This window comes from Clytia hemisphaerica, unplaced genomic scaffold (assembly GCF_902728285.1).
Source record: "Clytia hemisphaerica strain Z4C2 unplaced genomic scaffold, Clytia hemisphaerica genome assembly, whole genome shotgun sequence".
In the NCBI taxonomy this organism is placed as follows: domain Eukaryota; kingdom Metazoa; phylum Cnidaria; class Hydrozoa; order Leptothecata; family Clytiidae; genus Clytia; species Clytia hemisphaerica.
The window spans coordinates 4,564-22,154 of NW_027103859.1; the positions used below are offsets into that span (position 1 = coordinate 4,564).

The following is a 17,591-nucleotide window of genomic DNA, read 5'->3' on the forward strand; positions in this document are numbered from 1 at the left end:
CTGATAGTAATTGGTTATCAAAGTAATCAAAGTTACCGAAAGTAATCAATAACAATCAAAGTACTCAAACGGTAATCAAGTCTTCGAAGGGTTGTTAAAGGGGAATTAACGTTTCAAAATTGTCAACAAATAAATTACGGATTCAAATAGAGCTCATTGAGACAATTTCAAATATATATGGTTTATAGGGCTTTACTCTTCTACATCTGGGATAAGAGTTGTTTGAAAATTCCCTTGCGTTGCTATGGATACGAAAAAGGTGACGTAGCACACGTCCTGTGTTTGCTAGGAAATTAATAAATTCTAATAAATTCTCTATTTTTAAGGGAAGAGTGCTGAATTATGATTTAAAATGCAGTTTTGATTTCTTTCTACCGTTACACTGCACCTTTGGAATACTAACTAGACTCTCCTAGTATTATTTCTTCAACGTTTTGCTATAACTACTCTAAAAAAAGATTAATTTCTTATTTTTTTTATCTCTTTTACAACCAAATAGAGTGTAACAGTAAGAATAGTTGGAGCGCATGTGAAGTCACAAAATCAACAGAGGTGGAGTTTTTCTCCATTGTAGAGTCAAAATTGTGAGAAATTAAAGATTGAATAACCCAATGAATGAAAGACATTATGAAGAGGTTCTTTTTTTGTTCAATCACATTTTTCTTCCTCTTTAATGTTTCGAAAAAAAATCTAATTCCAAACATTAATTCCCCTTTAAGAAAGTGATCAAATAGAATACTCTCAATTTTTTTTGAAATTTTGGTACTCGACATTCGATTGTTAATCAATAAGTGGTTGTTTGATTACTTCGATCATTATAGATTACTTCAAATTTATCGATTAGTATTGATAAGTTTCCTGTGGTCGCTAAAATCAAAACAATGGAAATATGTTTGGACCTATGCGCAGTAAAATAGTCGATACTGTACTACTAAACGGTGTATTGTGATGATCCAACCAATCAAATTAGTCTGGCGGCGATCCAGGATCACTCTTACTATTAGTAAATATGGGTTTTTATTTTATTTTCCCATCATATGGTCCCTTGGGACCCCAAAACCAGTTTTTGCCAAGCTGGCAAAGCTGGGGAAAATTTTTTATGGGGGCTTGAAGGGGGTAGGGTCATTTTAGCCTGGGGGTCCTTAGAAAGTCGATTTTTGAAGTTCTTATTTAGCTAAAACTGATTGTGCCATCAGATAGAGCTTGAAGAGTAGATCTCCAAAATGGGGTCATTTGTCTCATTTGGTGGACTTAGTCCCCCGGAATTGGTTGATACGTCTTCAAAAATGCAATATTTTATGCTGACGTCAGCATTTTTGAGAGAATTTCCAGCGAAAGATACCACTTTTAACAGATGGGTCTCGAAGACTACTATCGATTAGAGGGGTCATTTATAGGGTTTCCTAGACTAGATCATGAGATATTAGAGTTTGAAATTTTGCTGACTCAGCAGAAAAGGGCCAAAAGCGTTGAAAAACGCTGAATATTAAAATTCCCCGGATACATCTCATGCGCACTGAGGTTTTAATGTAGCAATAGAGAGTTTCGAAACATAAGCCAATCAGCTGTGTTTTAAACATTCTTTTATTTGAAATCTCTATATATTGATGAACATCTTTTGTGAAAGTTGGCTATTATGTTTAATCCTATTAAGCTATTCCCGGTGGGGGTCACTAGTGGACGTCCATGGCAGTGCCTATAGACCAAGAGTAAGGTCTAAAAGCCTGGAGCTGTCTATTGTGTAGACTAGTTCTACACTAACTTGTTGGTTGATGCACCAGTCCTTGCAGGTTTACACTTTAACTACAAAGAGGCCCTTTGCATTGTGCTTTCCTAAGATCGTTGGGCTCCTTTTCTGAGTAATAACTATATATCACCTCTATATGTATGCTGTCTATTTCAGCATGGTTTCTGTTGCCCCAGTGTGTTTGTTTTTATTTGAATTTTGTTGGTCTTCTTTACCGGGAGATGGGTTTTCCGAATCCTCTTCTTGATATCTAGTTCCCTGTCTTCATGCGTTCTAAGGGTATCTTTCGTCCCCAAGCTCTATCATTGTGGATATCCTATCTATCATTCATTCCCAACTCAACATCAAATTGTATAATTATTTCAACAATTTTTTCATTTATTGTCAATAGGTCCATATATTAAAAATTCAATAGAAAATTTTGTGATAAACTAAATAATTAGAAGAAATGTCAGACTGGGAATTCATATTCGATGGTGTCTTTGGTTTTCTTTCATCGCCTATGTGGCTTGCTCCTATAATGCATTTCATTGAGAACCAGTCTGTGGGTAAGTATCTTTTATACTTCATAAAAAGCATAACATATTCAATTTGAGTCTATGTATGATGTTTTCATTAATACAAACTTTTTTGATTTAGTAGGTCTGAGTTGAGTTTTTTTTTATGCAAAAGGCTTGTTTTAGATTGGGAAATTAAAACATAATGGCAACAGTTTACCTTTTTGCAGGTAAATGGTACTTCTAATTATGTTTGCTTATCTATGCCTCTGCAACGTTTTTGAAATATGGGTATAAAGTATTATAGATCACACAAAATAATGTCCCCAAACTCCATGCCATCTTCTCTTTTGACTTGATTTAGTATTTTATGTATCTTTTAATCTTTCAAATAGAGAAATTACAAACACAATAAATGTTTACTTTACCAGCTAATTTTTAACTTGTTTTCTCTTCGCTATTTTATGATGTGGTTTTGTTTCTGTTTAGTGTTCAAAGGAGAGTGAAGAAAATTACCATGAATGGACCCAAATACACAAACAATATGGAGAACTGGTAAGGGCTCTTAATCTTCAGTCTTACGGAATACTAAAGTAAACAATATATTTGGTTTATTTTGTTGCCTTTTTGATGTACCAGGATGGCAACATACCCATTTATTTTTTGCTATTCTGTAGTTTAGGTGCTACTTAATCCTTCTAGATAAAATTATAGTTAGGCTTCCTTGTATGTTAGTCCTTCAAGGAAATCCCCTGCTTTATAGGAAAGGAGAGATAAAAAGATTTTTGTTCAAAATTGGTCAATTTATCAGGATATTGAAAATGCATTCCTTTACCTTGTCTTTTCATTCTTGCTTTTATTGTTTTCAAATATTTTTACCTCTAGGTTGAGTCTTTGCTTTCAAGTTACTTGCAAGATGTTGGGATAACTGAAGAACAATTCATGCAAGCATGTAAAACCCCCGGTGTTGAAGAAAGAGCTGATATGCAAGTAAGTCGCCCCATTTACTCTCGCCAGTGATTTACGTGATGGTGTGGATCGGGGCTTTTTTTCTGCATGATGGGTCGATCCAAATTTAATTTTTCAGTATGATAAGAGATAAGGAAAATTTGAGGCAGGATTCACGATTTTATCTTTTTTCGAGCAGGGGACTTCTTCTATAGCCAGTTCTTCTGAAAGGGATTTATAATCGTGATGCTCAAACGTCTTGCAAAAAGCTGACTGGCAATAGAGCTCCTGTTGGCCGTTCGTTTGTTCATATAAATGTAATTTTTCATTTCTTGTAGCAAATTTTCGAACAATTATGGGCATCAGATGATTTTGAAATTTTCAAACGGATGATGATTCAAAAGAATGTCGAATTAGAGTTGCAAGCTCTTGAATTGGTCCGCAAAAGACAAGGTATTTTTACATAATGAAACATTTCGGTTCAATTTATTTTACTTGCCTTAAACACATAGTTCGGGTATCATAACCCAGACAGGTTTTGAAAAGTTTGTCCTTCCATGATCCATATTTTGACCAAAGTATTTCTGGAAATTCGGATTATATTTTGATTTTTAAACAAAGTTTCTATTTTTTTTTCTTCATCAAGGTAAAAAGGCCAAGCAACAGAAGAAAAAGACCAAATCAAAAGTTGCAATGACTGAGGACGAAATCTTGGCTCAAGTTATGAAACAATCTGAGCTTGAATATCAAGAACATCAAAAACGACTCAAAGATGATGAAACTGAAACAAAATCTGAATCCAAATTTGACGATGCCATGGAAAAAGTATTGTCAGAATCAACGAATCACTTTGAAAAGTAAGAAGAATGAACGAAGGGTACTGCAAACTGTGTTGAGCCTCCCCTTCACATAGGCTCTGTAATTGGACTTAAGCTATTGAGCTATACTGAAACTTGGACCAAAATTGAAATTTAGTTTTTTGATATCTGTAAAATGCCAAGCTGCCCAAATAACCATGAATGAGCTTATAACTCCTCTCTATTCATGATATGCACCATTGCAATGTCTTCTAACATTACATCACGACCCCAAATACGTCACTTGCAACCAATCAGCTGTTGGGTCCGTGGAAGACAATGGTGCATATCATGAATTGTTCTGGAATTAATAACAATTTGGAATAAATATAAAAAAGATAGGCGTCAGCACTAAAGGATAATAACTTTATTCTCTAGATTAGAAAAAGAGGTTGAGTTGAAAGAACAAGAGACGAAACAGTACGTGGAGGAGAATATTTCGCAAGAGTTGACTACCAAGGAGGAAGAGGTATGAATTTATTCATGTAATCCATTCGTACACTATACTGCCCTTAGTAAATTAATTTGACAATAACTCAATCCAGGTTACCGCTTTGTTGTATTTTTTATCAGTCTTGAAAAAAACAGCTATGATACTCTCCGGCAGATGAAAATTGGTAGTTAATTCAGTTTGCTACAGGGATTTCAGTACTAAAATCTCGGACACTATGATGTTTACTGATGTAGTGATGTACTAAACAATTTCCAAATTACTGTTATAGTATCCATGAGATATCAAAATAACAAAAAGGTGGTATCCAGACAAATTAGAGTAATTTTTAGTACTTTAGTGTTAAAGTCTTAAAGATTCTTATAATTTTTTGCAGAATCTTTCAGAAGTTTTTCAAAAAATTCAAAATTTGAGTTGATTGGAGGTCCTGCTATACGTATATCGATTGAGTTATTTGGTATAAAAAAACTTCTTTGTCACTCAGGTACCAGAACCAAAGCCAAGCGAGACAAAAAAATCAGAGCCTGCCAAACCAAAATCACCTGTAAATACATCAACAGCTTCCAGTGAGCCAGTCAAATCAAAAAGTCCAGAAATACCACCACTGAAGACCAAAGCACCGCTATCACCTATCAAAAGATCAGCCGGTTCTGAAGCTGCCAGTGAATGGATGAAGAATGCTAGGGAAGAAAATCAACCAGCTGCATCCGCTTCTGCATCCAGTAGCAAGGTATTTATTCTTAGATTGACTTTCCCCTCGATACCGTAGTGTCTTTACAGTTGGCTCTCTCTTATTCGATCTTCGAGGGACCAAGAATTTTCTTCGAATTAGAGAAACATTCGAATTACGGATAACTTTCCCCTTTCTGAGGGGAATAATATTTTAGTTCGAATTGAATAGAGATTCGAACAGTAGATGTTTGAATTAGAGAGGATCGACTGTAGTCAATGGTTGTTGGCGAGAATGGCTATATAAGTACTTCAGTTAGCTTTTGTATTGAAACTTTAAGGTTATGAGTAAAAGTCATCACCGAATGCATGAAGCTTAATTTTTTTTTTAAGTGATTAAGTTTTACACATACAAAGTTCCCCGTACACTCTAATGAACTTTCTCTCTCGAACTCGATCGTTTGACATTGGAATACAAAAGAATAAGGTTGGTGTTGAAATGATGTGTCCTTTGTCTGATGATTTCAAATCCAAATTCTTTTTTTCACATTAGGGGTCTGACATGACTGAAGACGATATGGCGAAACGAATCGAATATTTGAAACAACAAAGAGATCGTTTACTAGCAATGAAAAAGAACGAGAGAGAAAAACAATTGGATCAATATTCCAAAACCGAGTCTAAGAAACGCCCTACTTCAGCTAGGGTGGCACGCCAAGCTGTATCGGGTGGCGGTGCTGAAGCCGCAAAACCTGCCGTTTCTGCTGAAGATGCAAAGAAGATAGCCATGAGAAAAGCTTTAGCTGAAAAATTACGAAAAGAAGTCATCAACAAATAAAAATTTTAGTTAAAGTTTACTTTATAATTTTCGTGACGTAGATTGGGCACCCTAATGTTTTGGTCCTTCTAAAGTCTATAGTAAGTTATAGTAGTTAGATTATATCAGAAAGCTTAAACGAAACTCTTGACACTGAACTTTTTTTCTTCACCGTTTTGTATCAGTTTAAGGTATTTTCAGCATAGATTTGGTTATTGAACTTTTACCGTCTTACCCTAGGCGTTTGATGCTAACAACCAATAACTCCAGGACAATTTATTTCTTATTGCTAACGATTTTAAATTATATTATATACAATTATATACAGCACATTAGGAACTTTTTTTGGTAATTTGATTATAATATGATTTAATTTATTTAATTTTTTTCTTTGTTTATACCACTAGATTTTTAAAACGAAAAAATTGGAGCTTGATAAAAAATTTTAACATTAGATATGAAAGTGTTATACGCGCAGCTCTAGATAGATAGACAGGAATAAAATTTCATTAATATATTAGATGTTTTTAGCTTTGCACTTTAATTTATTTTATGTTCATTACTTTTTATGTTCGTAGGTATGTACGTTTGTAAAATTTGTTTTTAAAACAGAAAGATGTCTGGTGAATATATTATTTTAAGAATTTGAATATGAGAACGCCCCTTAAAAAGCATATCAGAAAAATTGCTTGTGAAAAATATTCTTAATTTCATCATTATATGCGTATTTTCGTGTAATTTTTTAAGAAATGGGGTATTTTAGAGTTCATAAACATTTTTTGCGTTTAAGCCTAAAATGTTCTTAAAATGTTTTGTAATAATGCGAGTATTTTTGTGCGATTTTCAAAGAAATCGGGTGTTTTTAGTATCCATAAACCTTTTTTTGTGTTTTAAGCCCAAGTGTTTTTTTAATTTCACCATAATGCGAGTATTTTAGTATAATTTCTTAAGAACTCTGTGTTTTAAGAGTCCAATATTCTTAGTTTGCTCTTAATATTTGGCCATTGAAGCCTTATGATCTTATATAGTTTGTTCTTATAAAAAACATGTAGTCTCTGGAAAGCCCTAAAAACGCTTAAAACTCAAGTCTGCTCTACTGCTTGAATATTTTAGTTTAGTTTTTTGTTTGTTTCTTATTCTTAAACTTTAATCATTGTTCTAAACTTTCCTTTCAGTGAAACAAAAGATTGTAAACAAAAAACGAATAAACAAATATTAAACAATCCCAAGAAATGTAAACAAATAAAAACAATGGCTGGTATAACAAACACGACGATACTTGCTGAAATATCAAAAGTGTCCGATAAAATCGATTCAATTATTCGGACAGTAAAACCTTTGGTTGAAGATTCCGTTACTCAATTCGTACAAAATCATGTCAAGAATCTCGGTGGATTGATTGGTGCATATTCTAAATGTTTTACTAGCCTGGAAGTCAAAGGAAGAGAGGAGGCTGAGAAATTATGGGAACGTCATTTAATTCGTGATATTAGACTTGAAGAACAAATTGATTTATTGTTGGATAAGGAGAAGGAATTCGATCAGTTTTTGGAAACTCTTGATCAAAGATGGATGCGTGAACTACAGGTATATTTAAAGTTTCAAGATTTACAGTTTCGAATAAACGCCCATTTCTAGGAATAAACGCCTGTCTTCTCTAGTAACTTAAGGGGCGTTTATTTGTAACAATTAGCTATAAGGAAAATGAAAACTGGAATGTATGTCAATATATTCTTTTAGTATTCAAATTAATTTTGACCCGTTTCCACATCAATAAATTACATATTTTGTACTTAAATGTTAACGGAAAGATAAAAACAGATCCATTTCCACATTATCACTTTATTAAAGTAACTTTAGTTATTCAACCTTGATAGTGGGTCCAAAAATCGATACACTCTCCTTTTTCTCTTATAAGAACAATTTAAGAAAAATGCTGAGCCTGCAATTATTGAATATCAAGCAATTTACTGGTCAAACATTGGGTCTAAATGTTAAAATACCTCAAGTATAATTTTGGGTTCAAAGTGCCAAAAAATAATAGCAGACAAGCCTCATCAAAAATTTACCGGTCCTTACAGGTCCTTATATAAAAAGAGTGTAGAAAGAAAATGTTTGAAGAATTATCTTCTTCGTTATCCATTCATTGTCATCTTGCTCAATGTTAACCAATTTTCAAATTATTATTATAAAATCTTTATTTACAACTCTCATTCTTAGGAAAAGAATCTAGAGCATTCCAAGAAGTTGTTTTCAGTTGGTGACGTAATTCCAAGAGACGTGACTTTCAAAGATGAAAATAACAGGTAAAATTATTTTTCATGCGATATTTCTGAGCGTGTAGCAATATATACAAATGGTTAAGTTATTTGGGTAAAATCGAGATCATCAACACATCAGTATAGTTGAGATGAGCAGGAGCTTTGATAAAATTCTTCAATAAGGGGTCATTTAAATTAATAGAGATGACGCGTTCTTTAAAAAAAGTAATAAAATTGTTTCATTACACATGTTAACGACCAACCAAATAAAAGAGATCCCTTAAAACCAAATTAGAGCTTGTTGTATAGTTAATTAACTGACAGGAAAAGTCAAAAACAACGACGTGTGCAGGTTAAAATCGGTAATCGTAAAAGATAAGTTCTGCCATTGTCAAATTGTTATTGAGCATAATTTAAAGGTTTTGGTGTGGATATTACTGGTTGGGTCTGATGCTTGATTCTTGGCTTTTACAATATTGCAAAGCTTTAAAATGGTTGTTAAATTAAACTATTAGGTGTTACAATGCAAGGATTCTGACACATTTGAACACAGTTTTTTGTCAACATCAATACGATTGGTTGGACTCTTTATCTCACTTCTTTGTTGTATCCTTAATATAGACATCATTGAGATGCTCGAAAATCTCCGGATATCCCACCCTCCGGGTGTTTCTGTTTCCACGGGCGTTTCTGGTGGAAATACAACGGGCGGCTCTCCGCCATCAATGGTTGTTTGTATTGTTAGTGTATCCGATTTTGGACGATTCTGCCGATTTGTTGAATCCGATTCAAGCGTTTTATCACCTTTCAGGATGACGTAAAACCGTTTCGGGAAAAGACAAAGGAAAACAGTAATACTGCAAATGAGACACGCAAGAGACATGATACAACTCTTAAAACCTCGGTCGGTGACGGCAAAATAGGTGACCAGACCCATGCATGAGATAAACAAAGTGATATACATTGCAATACCAATATATTTTGATTCGTTGTAATTTTTAGGGAAATGGCGTGTCTTGAATGCGTAGAATGTAGCTATTGCCATTATGACCAAAATATAGACTAGATTAACAGAGAAAATAATAATATCATCTGCGCAATAGTCTACAACGAGATCTGTATCGAAGAGTTGCTTGATTTCCAGGTTTGTGATTCTGACTAGGCAGACGATGATTTGAACACTGCAAAGACAAACTGTGATTAAGACTTGAGATAACGGGCTAACTGCTTTAGGTGGCCTCGGGTTAACTTTCCCGTTTTGGAAAATCCGATAAATCCGATTCGTTTTAAGTAAAAGAGGTGCGTAAACCATTGAGTAGCCCAAATACATAAACGTGGTTCGCAGGAAGCATGTTAGTTTCGTGATTTGTGTTATGGTGAAGACTGGGACAGAGTTCCAGAGGAATAAACCAATGAAAATGAAGGTTGAGAGCTCACGTGATGAGGCTCGGATGATATGTGTGTTTCTGTTGTAGACAAAAAACACTATTCCCAGTGTTGTTTGTAAAAAAGCAAAAACAGTGAGCGAGTAAACGACGCCATCTAGCTCCCTCGGCGCTTGGCCTTGACGATGTGGTAACTTCAAACACTTCTTCAATCCCTGAAAGAGTGTCAAACGTGTTAAGTGTTGATTATTAAACTTGAATTATTCACAGGCCTTTTAGGAAGGAAAGATGCAAGTGAAAATTTCCTGCCTTAGCGCTGGGCCAATTATTCACAGCCAGTTTAGGAAGGGCTCTTGAAGTTTCAAATTCTACACAAATAAAGACTAAAGGTCGAATTTGGAAATATTCGCTAGATTTAATTTGAAGCGTGCACATCACTTTCTTTTCTCACGAAAGGTCGGGGAAAAAAACAAAAAAGATGAGAGGAGCAGCAATAGAATAAAATGTTACTTTACATACCTTATCTGGCTTCTCATCAAGGTTGCATTTTTCACACGTTCCATTCTTAATAATCTCATCTTCACCACACGGCTCACACATCCAACAACAAACTTCAAATCTCGTGTCTCTTGTCTTGATTTCATTGAATTTGCACTCTTCACTGCATCTTGATTTGGGTGGATCTCCGACTCCGCCCTTTTCATCACGTGGTTGCCACTGTATGGCGGACGTATTGACATCGAAATCCACCCATTTGTGGCGGTTTGTACTACTGGGCGTTATATATTTCCAAAGCCCGACTTTAACATAAGCGTACTCTCCGTTAGAAAGTTTCTGGAAATTATAGATTCCGAAATTTGGCTGAATTCGTCGATTCTTGCGAAGTTCTATAATATCTTTCCGAAACGGGAATACATTATCCCGTTTGGGTAACAAAGTCATTTGCCGGATTACGTATCGATAAAAATCGGTATTAGTCATAGGAATCTTGTTGTCATTTTCGTGTACCATGAGTAAAGCGTTGACAAACGCATATACACTTTCTAAATAAGCAGTGGCGAATGAGTGTGATGTATCACCAAACGACTTTTGAATGCAAGTGTGGTCTCCATCACATTCAGTTTTGGTATAGTTCTGAACCTTTTCATTATCAAAGAAGTCTTTTGAATTGAAGTACGAAGAGAGACTATCTTCTTCTCTATATTGAGGTTGAAAAGTGATCACACCTCGAGCTATGTCTTCGTTTCCTTTTGTGATGAAAAGTTTAGTACCCCATTTTGTCATGGATAGAAGTTGAACATCTTTGGTCAAATATTCAGGAAGTCTTTTCATGGCTTCAAGAAATTCCAGAAGTTCAACTTCTTCTAAAGCTAAAACAATAACCGGAGACTGTTTTGTCGTGATGAGAAACTCTGTCATTAATTGTTGTATAATAATTGCTTTTGTACCGGTGTTAATTCTGATTGTATTTGAGAAACAAACTGAGTGGTTTCGAGCCATGGTTTTAAGTTGCTCATCAACGTGCCAACCATAGATATTGTTTTGTTGAACCAAACCGATGTAATCCCAACCCATGTGTTGTACGAAATCAATTAACGCATGCGCAGTGTAAGCGATTTGTGGAGCAATCCAGAATAGATTTGTGAAGCGCGGCCGCCGATCGATGTCTAGCGGGATCTCGTTTAAACTCCATACCGGACGCAGGTAAAGATTCATGGTTACGCCAAGAAGTGTGAAGTGGTCTGCGTTGTTGGTACCTGAAGTTATCATTTAAATGAATTTGAGGGGATTTCTTATTTATTTAACCATAAAAACTAGGAGAGTCTAGGGGATTGTTCCAAAGCGGTATTTAAAATCAACAAAACCTCCCACATCAGTATACTGTCTCTTGAGGAATAGGTGAAAAGTTTTTTGTCAAAGTATTTAAAATTCATTTTTAAAGGATACCTTAAGGGAAGAAATTTCAGCGGTAAATTTCGGCTGATGGCTGAAAGACCTGAAATAGCACACGGTACCATTCCTCTTAGAGCGCATGCGTGGAATGCGTCAAGCATCTAGACCTGGTTGGAGGTTAGAGACCACTGCACAAGAGAAATTAATATACTTTAATAGATAGTTTAAAAAAAAAATTGTACCAACCTATTACACCAATGAACTGAGCTGTGTAGAAGATCCGAATCACTGTATCTTGAAAAGTTTCTTCGTCACAAATATCCCATACTATCAATCCAATAGTGAAATTATTCTGCTGGACTTGTTGTAAATGGTTAGCTGTGTTGACTGCATGTATTAAACTCATCAGTGGTAGGATGCCATCAGACGGGCGTACATGTGAACATTTAGGCTGGTTTGGTACACTTCCGTAGTAATAAACTAATGCAGCAATATTGTAGGTACCTTGGGCGTTGTACAGCATTGTGCCTAAGGGATAATAAATATTTCATTTGGAGCTTTTTCAACTAATTTTCCATAGTTGTTGGTGAAATTTAGGGAATACTTGTTTGCCTCCCCCAGAAACCTTATAGTTTTGTATAGGGCTTACGTATTCCAAAATAGAGGGTCGGGGAGGGCTCAAAATTATTTTTTCTATCAAAAAAAGATATCAGTTTTCCAAAAAGCGAAAATTTGACCTCTTTTAGCTTTCAGGTGAAAATAAATTGAAGTTAATTCTGGTTGAATAAATAAAGAAAAACACTGAAGTATTATTGGTTTTTGCTTGAAAATGTTAATTAATTTGTATCAGTTTCGTGTTTATTAGAAATTGTAATTTAAGTAGAGAAATTTTTTTTTTGCAAGACTAGCTCCTCAGCAATCCCCCCCCCTACCCAAGCTACATTTTCTATAAGCATAAACGTTTAAAAGCATATGCAGGCTTAGTTTTGGCACCTAAACAATAGCTCTATTGTTTGAGAACGATAGAATGCATAAGCATAATGCGAGCCTGATATAGATGATATAGAGTAAACACTTGCTTATAAATAAAGAAAACATGTAATGTGTAATACCCCTCATTTCTTCATTTCTTTTTCAGTACTTTTTTCAGTGTCAGAAAGCAATTTAAATATTTTTTTTTAATGAAGCTTTCTCAACCATGCTCTAAAAAGGTTAAAACCCTCACTTTTACCATTAAGACTCCCTTTCGAATAAAATGAAAATTGCTTACCTGTGGGTGCTGCCAACCTTTGTAAAAATATGAAAACATAAGTTGCCAGAATTTGCCATGCCATTATATTGTCCAATGTAACTCATGAAATATTTTTGTCTCTTCTGAGTACTTGTGCAGTTACCAAATATACTTCTTGATATTTTTGAAACAATATTATGGATTTTACCATGAGAAAGTTTCATCTGTTTTTGTTTCACTACTGTACATACAAAAATGTTTATTCAATTAATCAAATCTTCAACTTGAAACTTCATAAAAAGAAGAATCAATTTTCTTTCTATGGTCCAACCCTCCCTTCGAAAAACACGAATTTTGCAGATTGAATCGGATTGACTTTAAATTGACTTAAGTTATACTGCGGTACTATTTTTCTTCTAATTTGATTTGTCAAAAGTGATGTAATTCTTCACTCGTGACCCAAATAAGCACCAATCAGATTCAAGAAGTACTAACTTTGATCACCTGTTTTGACAGCAAGATTATTTCAGAGAAGTGACGTCAATAAAAAATGCTAGTTTGCATAGAACATATTTATTTGTAATGTTATGGACTTTAATTTCAAAAAATTATGTAATTCCTAAGGCGAGACCAGTTTGATAAGTTGTTTTACGGCCCGACCGACCCTGGAATTCCAAAAATCGAAATAAGAATAAAACTGATTTTGGTAGTACATTTTTATTTTCATTGCTTTACAGACCACCAAAAATTTTCAAAATTTTGTTAGTTTTCCCAAGGTTTTGAGAATTTTGTGTTCAATTTTTCATTGTGTCCGTGAATTCGACCTTTTTGTATCTTTTTATTTTCTATTTCGCATTTTTGTCAAGATTTAATAGTTTTTGCTACCTGTTTATGAGATTTTAAAGGTGAAATTCTACTTTTATTTTTATTTTTTTTGCCGACTGACCGACCCTCTTTTTTTAGGTAGCTTAGCCCGTAAAACAACAAATTGAATTGGCCTCGCCTAATGTCAATTTTGTTCTAATAACAATGACTCTAGGAAAAATGCTTTATCAATTATTTTATGAATTACTTGGTAATGTCAATTAAGTATCGTTATGTATTTCTATTCACTTTGCCCGCATTAGAAAAAAAACTCAGAGCTGATCATTCGACTAGCCTCGTACCACAGACCCTACTACCCTTACCCTTTTATTCCAATAATCTACGTTAAAGACAGCTCCTACACACTCGAGCACGCGTTCGCTTAGTTTACTTAGCTCGCTTTTTGAATAGCCTGAGAGCGCTAACGAAAGGTTAAGGATCATACTAATATTTATCAATCAGTAAAATCAATAAGCGGTGCAAGTAGACTCGGAATAGAAGATCGCTCCCTACTGGTCCCCCAGTAAATTATAAAGTCCTAAATGATATCCCACTAAAGCCCACTAAACGATTTTCACCGGGCCACTGTGAGGTTGTTTAAGAGTAATGTTCTAAAAAGTAAAACTTACCTCCTCTAGAAAAATGACCCACGAAGCCCCTATAAGTCCCCTTATGAGCGAACTAGTTTATCAACCCATACATACACACACTCATCCTCAACTTACTCTAAAGGCATTTAATTTTTTTGCCTCTTATATTTTTGCTGATTGAGTGTCTTTTTTGTTTTCTTTAGTGTAAAGTATTTCTTGATAAGCTTATTTATAATGGCTGTCCTGAAAAATGTAAGTGCTAATGTACCAACTTATCTTTCTACAAAATTGCTTTATGATGCTGCCAGTATAGTTTTTTCTAAAGGCTATTTCATCCTAGCTGGAAGGTCTACTGTCTTCACTAATCAAAACTATATCTACTTTTAAAAGGAGAATACATGTTTTTTTATGAAACAAACTATATGAGAACATAAGGCTTCGATGGCCAAAATATTAAGAACAAATTAGGAATATTTTAAGGCTTTGCAGACACTTTAAACATCCAATTTTTTATAGAAATGGACTTCTCACAAAATGTTTAAAAATAAGAACATGGTAAGAACATTTTTAGGCGTAAAACTTAAAGGGTTAGGAACATCCGAAATTTTGAAAAATTTTGAATGTTCTTATAAAAAAGGTGTATAGGGTAAGGGATTTGTTCCTAGACGTCATAAAACGTTGCTGAATATATTCAGGATGTACACCCCTACTATTAATTTCTAACAACGCCACTTTTACATCACCTGATTATGATTGCTAATTTCGTTAATATCTATGAAATAATTCTAATTGCTGCCCTCCTGAATGTTGTATATTTTGATGACTTATTTTTAAGAATCTGCCTAACTTGAAGCAGTTGACACCCTCGAAATAAACTCCAAAATTTTTTCTTGTTCTGAATGCAATTCGTTCTTCAAGAGACCATGAATTTTCCTCGAATTAAAGAAAGATTCGAAACACAGAAACTTTTTATACTTCTTTTTAGCCGAGGGGACCAATGTTGAAAGTTCGAATTATAGATGAAAATGAAAATACGGTCGCAAACTTGTATAAAACTGACACTTTTGACTTTAAGGAAAGCCACATTCTTTTAACGTCCTTGATGTTGAGGTTAAGACTTTAGGTCTTCCGTCGTCGAAAACGAAAAACACATATTACTAATTTCTAATGTTACATGTCATGCGCAGTCCGTCTTATAATAAAATGATAAATTTGTTTAAACCAAAGAAGTAAACCTAGGTTTCAATACGAATTTCAGACGAATTTCAGACATCATTAACCAGAAAGTCAATGACACGAAATTGTTCTCCGCGTACACATTAAGAACGTTTTGGAAAAAATAATCTTCCGTATAGACATTCTTTTAATTTCCAAAACACCTGTCGTCTCATCGAATTTCACTGTGGTTCATGATACTGAAAAAAAGATGATATTTTTTCTTGAAAAACTAACATCATCATGTGATGAAATAACCGCCTGTATATCTCTTATGAAATTATATTTTCGAGGAAAGTCTAAACTATTTTTAGCACCCTGTAGTTGTTAAAACCTAGGAGGTGCAAGGTAGACCAGAACTGAGATACAACCTCGTTACCAGTGTATATTATCAGCTTTACGATGTTAACTTATCAGCGACAGATAATACCCTTGACTCTGCCTGATTTTTGAAAGCGCAATATTCAGTAATTCAAAAAAAAGTTTTTGGATTTTGAAACTTTTGCACTCCATTCATTTCATTTTTGATGACGTAATTGTTGAATGAAGACGTCATTTGGACTTCGCCGATTCTAACACGACGATTCCGCCATTCAGTAAGGCCCGACCCTCTTTTATAGATAGATACCAGTCATGTCATTTTTAAAGGTTCTATTTTTACATAAGTGTTCCCGTTTCATATCAGACGAATATTTCATATTAGGACAGTGTCTGCCTATTGTTATATTATGCTGATATAAACAAAAAATTTTCTTTCCTTCTTTCTGACCAATCTTGCTCCACATCCGTGTCAATTCAATGTTAAAAAGCTCGTGAATTAAAATTGAATTGACGATGAGTAAGCAAATGATATCACTCTTGTTTAAAAACAAAACCTTTAAATCAAATTTGTCTTAATTTCAGATCTTGTACCATCCAAGACTTTTTAACGGAAGGAATCAGATACCTCGTGGTTGTCGTGTTACGTCACTACGGATGATTACCATGACGTGATCACGTGATCGCTTTACAACGAATCAACGAAGAGTTGAAAGGTTTGAAAGCGAGTGTATTGGTGATCTCTTTCAATGATGTGGTAAGTGGCGACCATTCTTTCATATAACTATATCTCTTATGAGTATCCTCGAAGAGTATTTAAGTAGACTTTATATTTACCATTGTGCTTTTACAGAAAAAGATGGCGCTGTTGATAATATCAATTTATGAGAATAGTTTCCAGATCTTTTTTAATTTGATGGGTTTATTAATGACTCTTGACTTGTCTCTTCAAACTTTTACCTTTTCTTTCCTTTAACATAATTAAATATTGAATTTTTTAAAAATTTTGTCATTTTATATGACCTCTTGGATATCCAGCTCCTTTGAAACAACCCCCGGATACGGACGTCCTCGACATCGATCCCTTTAAAATTATAAATAATTCAAGTTTATTTTGATACTACTTTTGATACTGATGCGGTTGATACTTCACTGAATCATCAGCGAAGGTAAATCTTTATTTAAGTTATTAAGAGCCCCCCCCCCATCAACGAACCTTCGATTCACGCAAAAACGCAAATATTTTCTTTCAAATTCACGCATTCGTGTATTGTTTTTTCGCAGTTTACGCAAATTTTGTTCACGCAAAGCTTTCCACCATTCACGCAATTTTATTTTTTATTTTCACGCATTCGCGCAAGTGAAAAAGCCCATTCACGCATTCGCGCATTCACGCTGGGGGGCCTATTAAAGTTCCTCAAAAGATTCTAAAACCCTTCAAATAATCTCTAAACCTCTCTAAATACAAATTCTGATGTAATATTAATGATAGGCTTTTTTCTTGCCCAGGAGACAATAAAGAGATGGAAAAGTGAGACAGGCTGTATTTATCCGATCGTCAGTGACGTTGAGCGCTCGATTTACCAAACACTTCACCTTCCCTCCTCTCTTAAACACACTTGGGACATCAAGTCTCAAACATGGTATGCAACACAAATTTGTTTAAATCGGACTTTATATTCCATGTTGGAAAACGATGATCCACATCAATTAGGTGGTGACGTCATTGTACGTGGACGCGAGGCTGAGCTGTTGATGATTCATCGTAGCCAATCACCAACCGATCGGCCATCTATTCAACAAATTGTGAACGCGATTAGAAACGATTGTTAGAGATCTTTGGAATAG

At 34.6% G+C, this 17,591-nt stretch overlaps 3 protein-coding genes across 4 annotated transcripts; 2 read left to right on the plus strand and 1 right to left on the minus strand.

The window, feature by feature from the left end:
• Positions 1–2,195: 2,195 nt before the first annotated feature.
• LOC136808305 (cilia- and flagella-associated protein 36-like) lies at positions 2,196–6,707 on the plus strand. Its single transcript, XM_067064841.1, has 8 exons — positions 2,196–2,291; positions 2,734–2,799; positions 3,130–3,234; positions 3,531–3,645; positions 3,839–4,049; positions 4,428–4,518; positions 4,985–5,230; positions 5,723–6,707. Exons 1-8 carry the CDS (start codon positions 2,196–2,198, stop codon positions 6,005–6,007), a joined length of 1,215 nt encoding a protein of 404 aa, XP_066920942.1. The 3' UTR covers positions 6,008–6,707.
• Positions 6,708–7,165: 458 nt separating this feature from the next.
• LOC136808303 (uncharacterized) lies at positions 7,166–17,591 on the plus strand. 2 transcript variants are annotated; one of them, XR_010846859.1, is made up of 4 exons: positions 7,166–7,573; positions 8,207–8,292; positions 16,329–16,500; positions 17,253–17,591. XR_010846859.1 is itself a non-coding variant. In XM_067064839.1 (3 exons), exons 1-3 carry the CDS (start codon positions 7,238–7,240, stop codon positions 16,402–16,404), a joined length of 498 nt encoding a protein of 165 aa, XP_066920940.1. In that variant the 5' UTR covers positions 7,166–7,237; the 3' UTR covers positions 16,405–16,501. The 2 variants fall into 2 exon arrangements, 1 of the variants encoding a protein (XP_066920940.1); XM_067064839.1 differs by lacking the exon at positions 17,253–17,591 and having other exon boundaries at positions 16,329–16,501.
• LOC136808302 (metabotropic glutamate receptor 7-like) lies at positions 8,514–12,997 on the minus strand. Its single transcript, XM_067064838.1, has 4 exons — positions 12,796–12,997; positions 11,772–12,053; positions 10,152–11,389; positions 8,514–9,847 (listed from the first exon to the last, which is right to left on the minus strand). The coding sequence occupies exons 1-4, from the start codon at positions 12,857–12,859 to the stop codon at positions 8,759–8,761; spliced, it is 2,673 nt and encodes an 890-aa protein (XP_066920939.1). The 5' UTR covers positions 12,860–12,997; the 3' UTR covers positions 8,514–8,758.

What these genes read in the sequence shown, in the direction of transcription:
- LOC136808305 (XM_067064841.1), top strand. Translation starts at nt 2,196, where the DNA reads ATGTCAGACTGGGAATTCATATTCGATGGTGTCTTTGGTTTTCTTTCA. An exon ending in ACAAACAATATGGAGAACTG is followed by an intron (nt 2,800 to 3,129) that starts GTAAGGGCTCTT and finishes TTTTACCTCTAG; the next exon opens with GTTGAGTCTTTGCTTTCAAG. An exon ending in TGACTACCAAGGAGGAAGAG is followed by an intron (nt 4,519 to 4,984) that starts GTATGAATTTAT and finishes TTTGTCACTCAG; the next exon opens with GTACCAGAACCAAAGCCAAG.
- LOC136808303 (XM_067064839.1), top strand. Translation starts at nt 7,238, where the DNA reads ATGGCTGGTATAACAAACACGACGATACTTGCTGAAATATCAAAAGTG. An exon ending in GATGGATGCGTGAACTACAG is followed by an intron (nt 7,574 to 8,206) that starts GTATATTTAAAG and finishes TCTCATTCTTAG; the next exon opens with GAAAAGAATCTAGAGCATTC. An exon ending in TTCAAAGATGAAAATAACAG is followed by an intron (nt 8,293 to 16,328) that starts GTAAAATTATTT and finishes TCTTAATTTCAG; the next exon opens with ATCTTGTACCATCCAAGACT.
- LOC136808302 (XM_067064838.1), bottom strand. Translation starts at nt 12,859, where the DNA reads ATGGCATGGCAAATTCTGGCAACTTATGTTTTCATATTTTTACAAAGG. An exon ending in TCAGTTCATTGGTGTAATAG is followed by an intron (nt 11,390 to 11,771) that starts GTTGGTACAATT and finishes TGATAACTTCAG; the next exon opens with GTACCAACAACGCAGACCAC. An exon ending in TTGATGAGAAGCCAGATAAG is followed by an intron (nt 9,848 to 10,151) that starts GTATGTAAAGTA and finishes ACACTCTTTCAG; the next exon opens with GGATTGAAGAAGTGTTTGAA.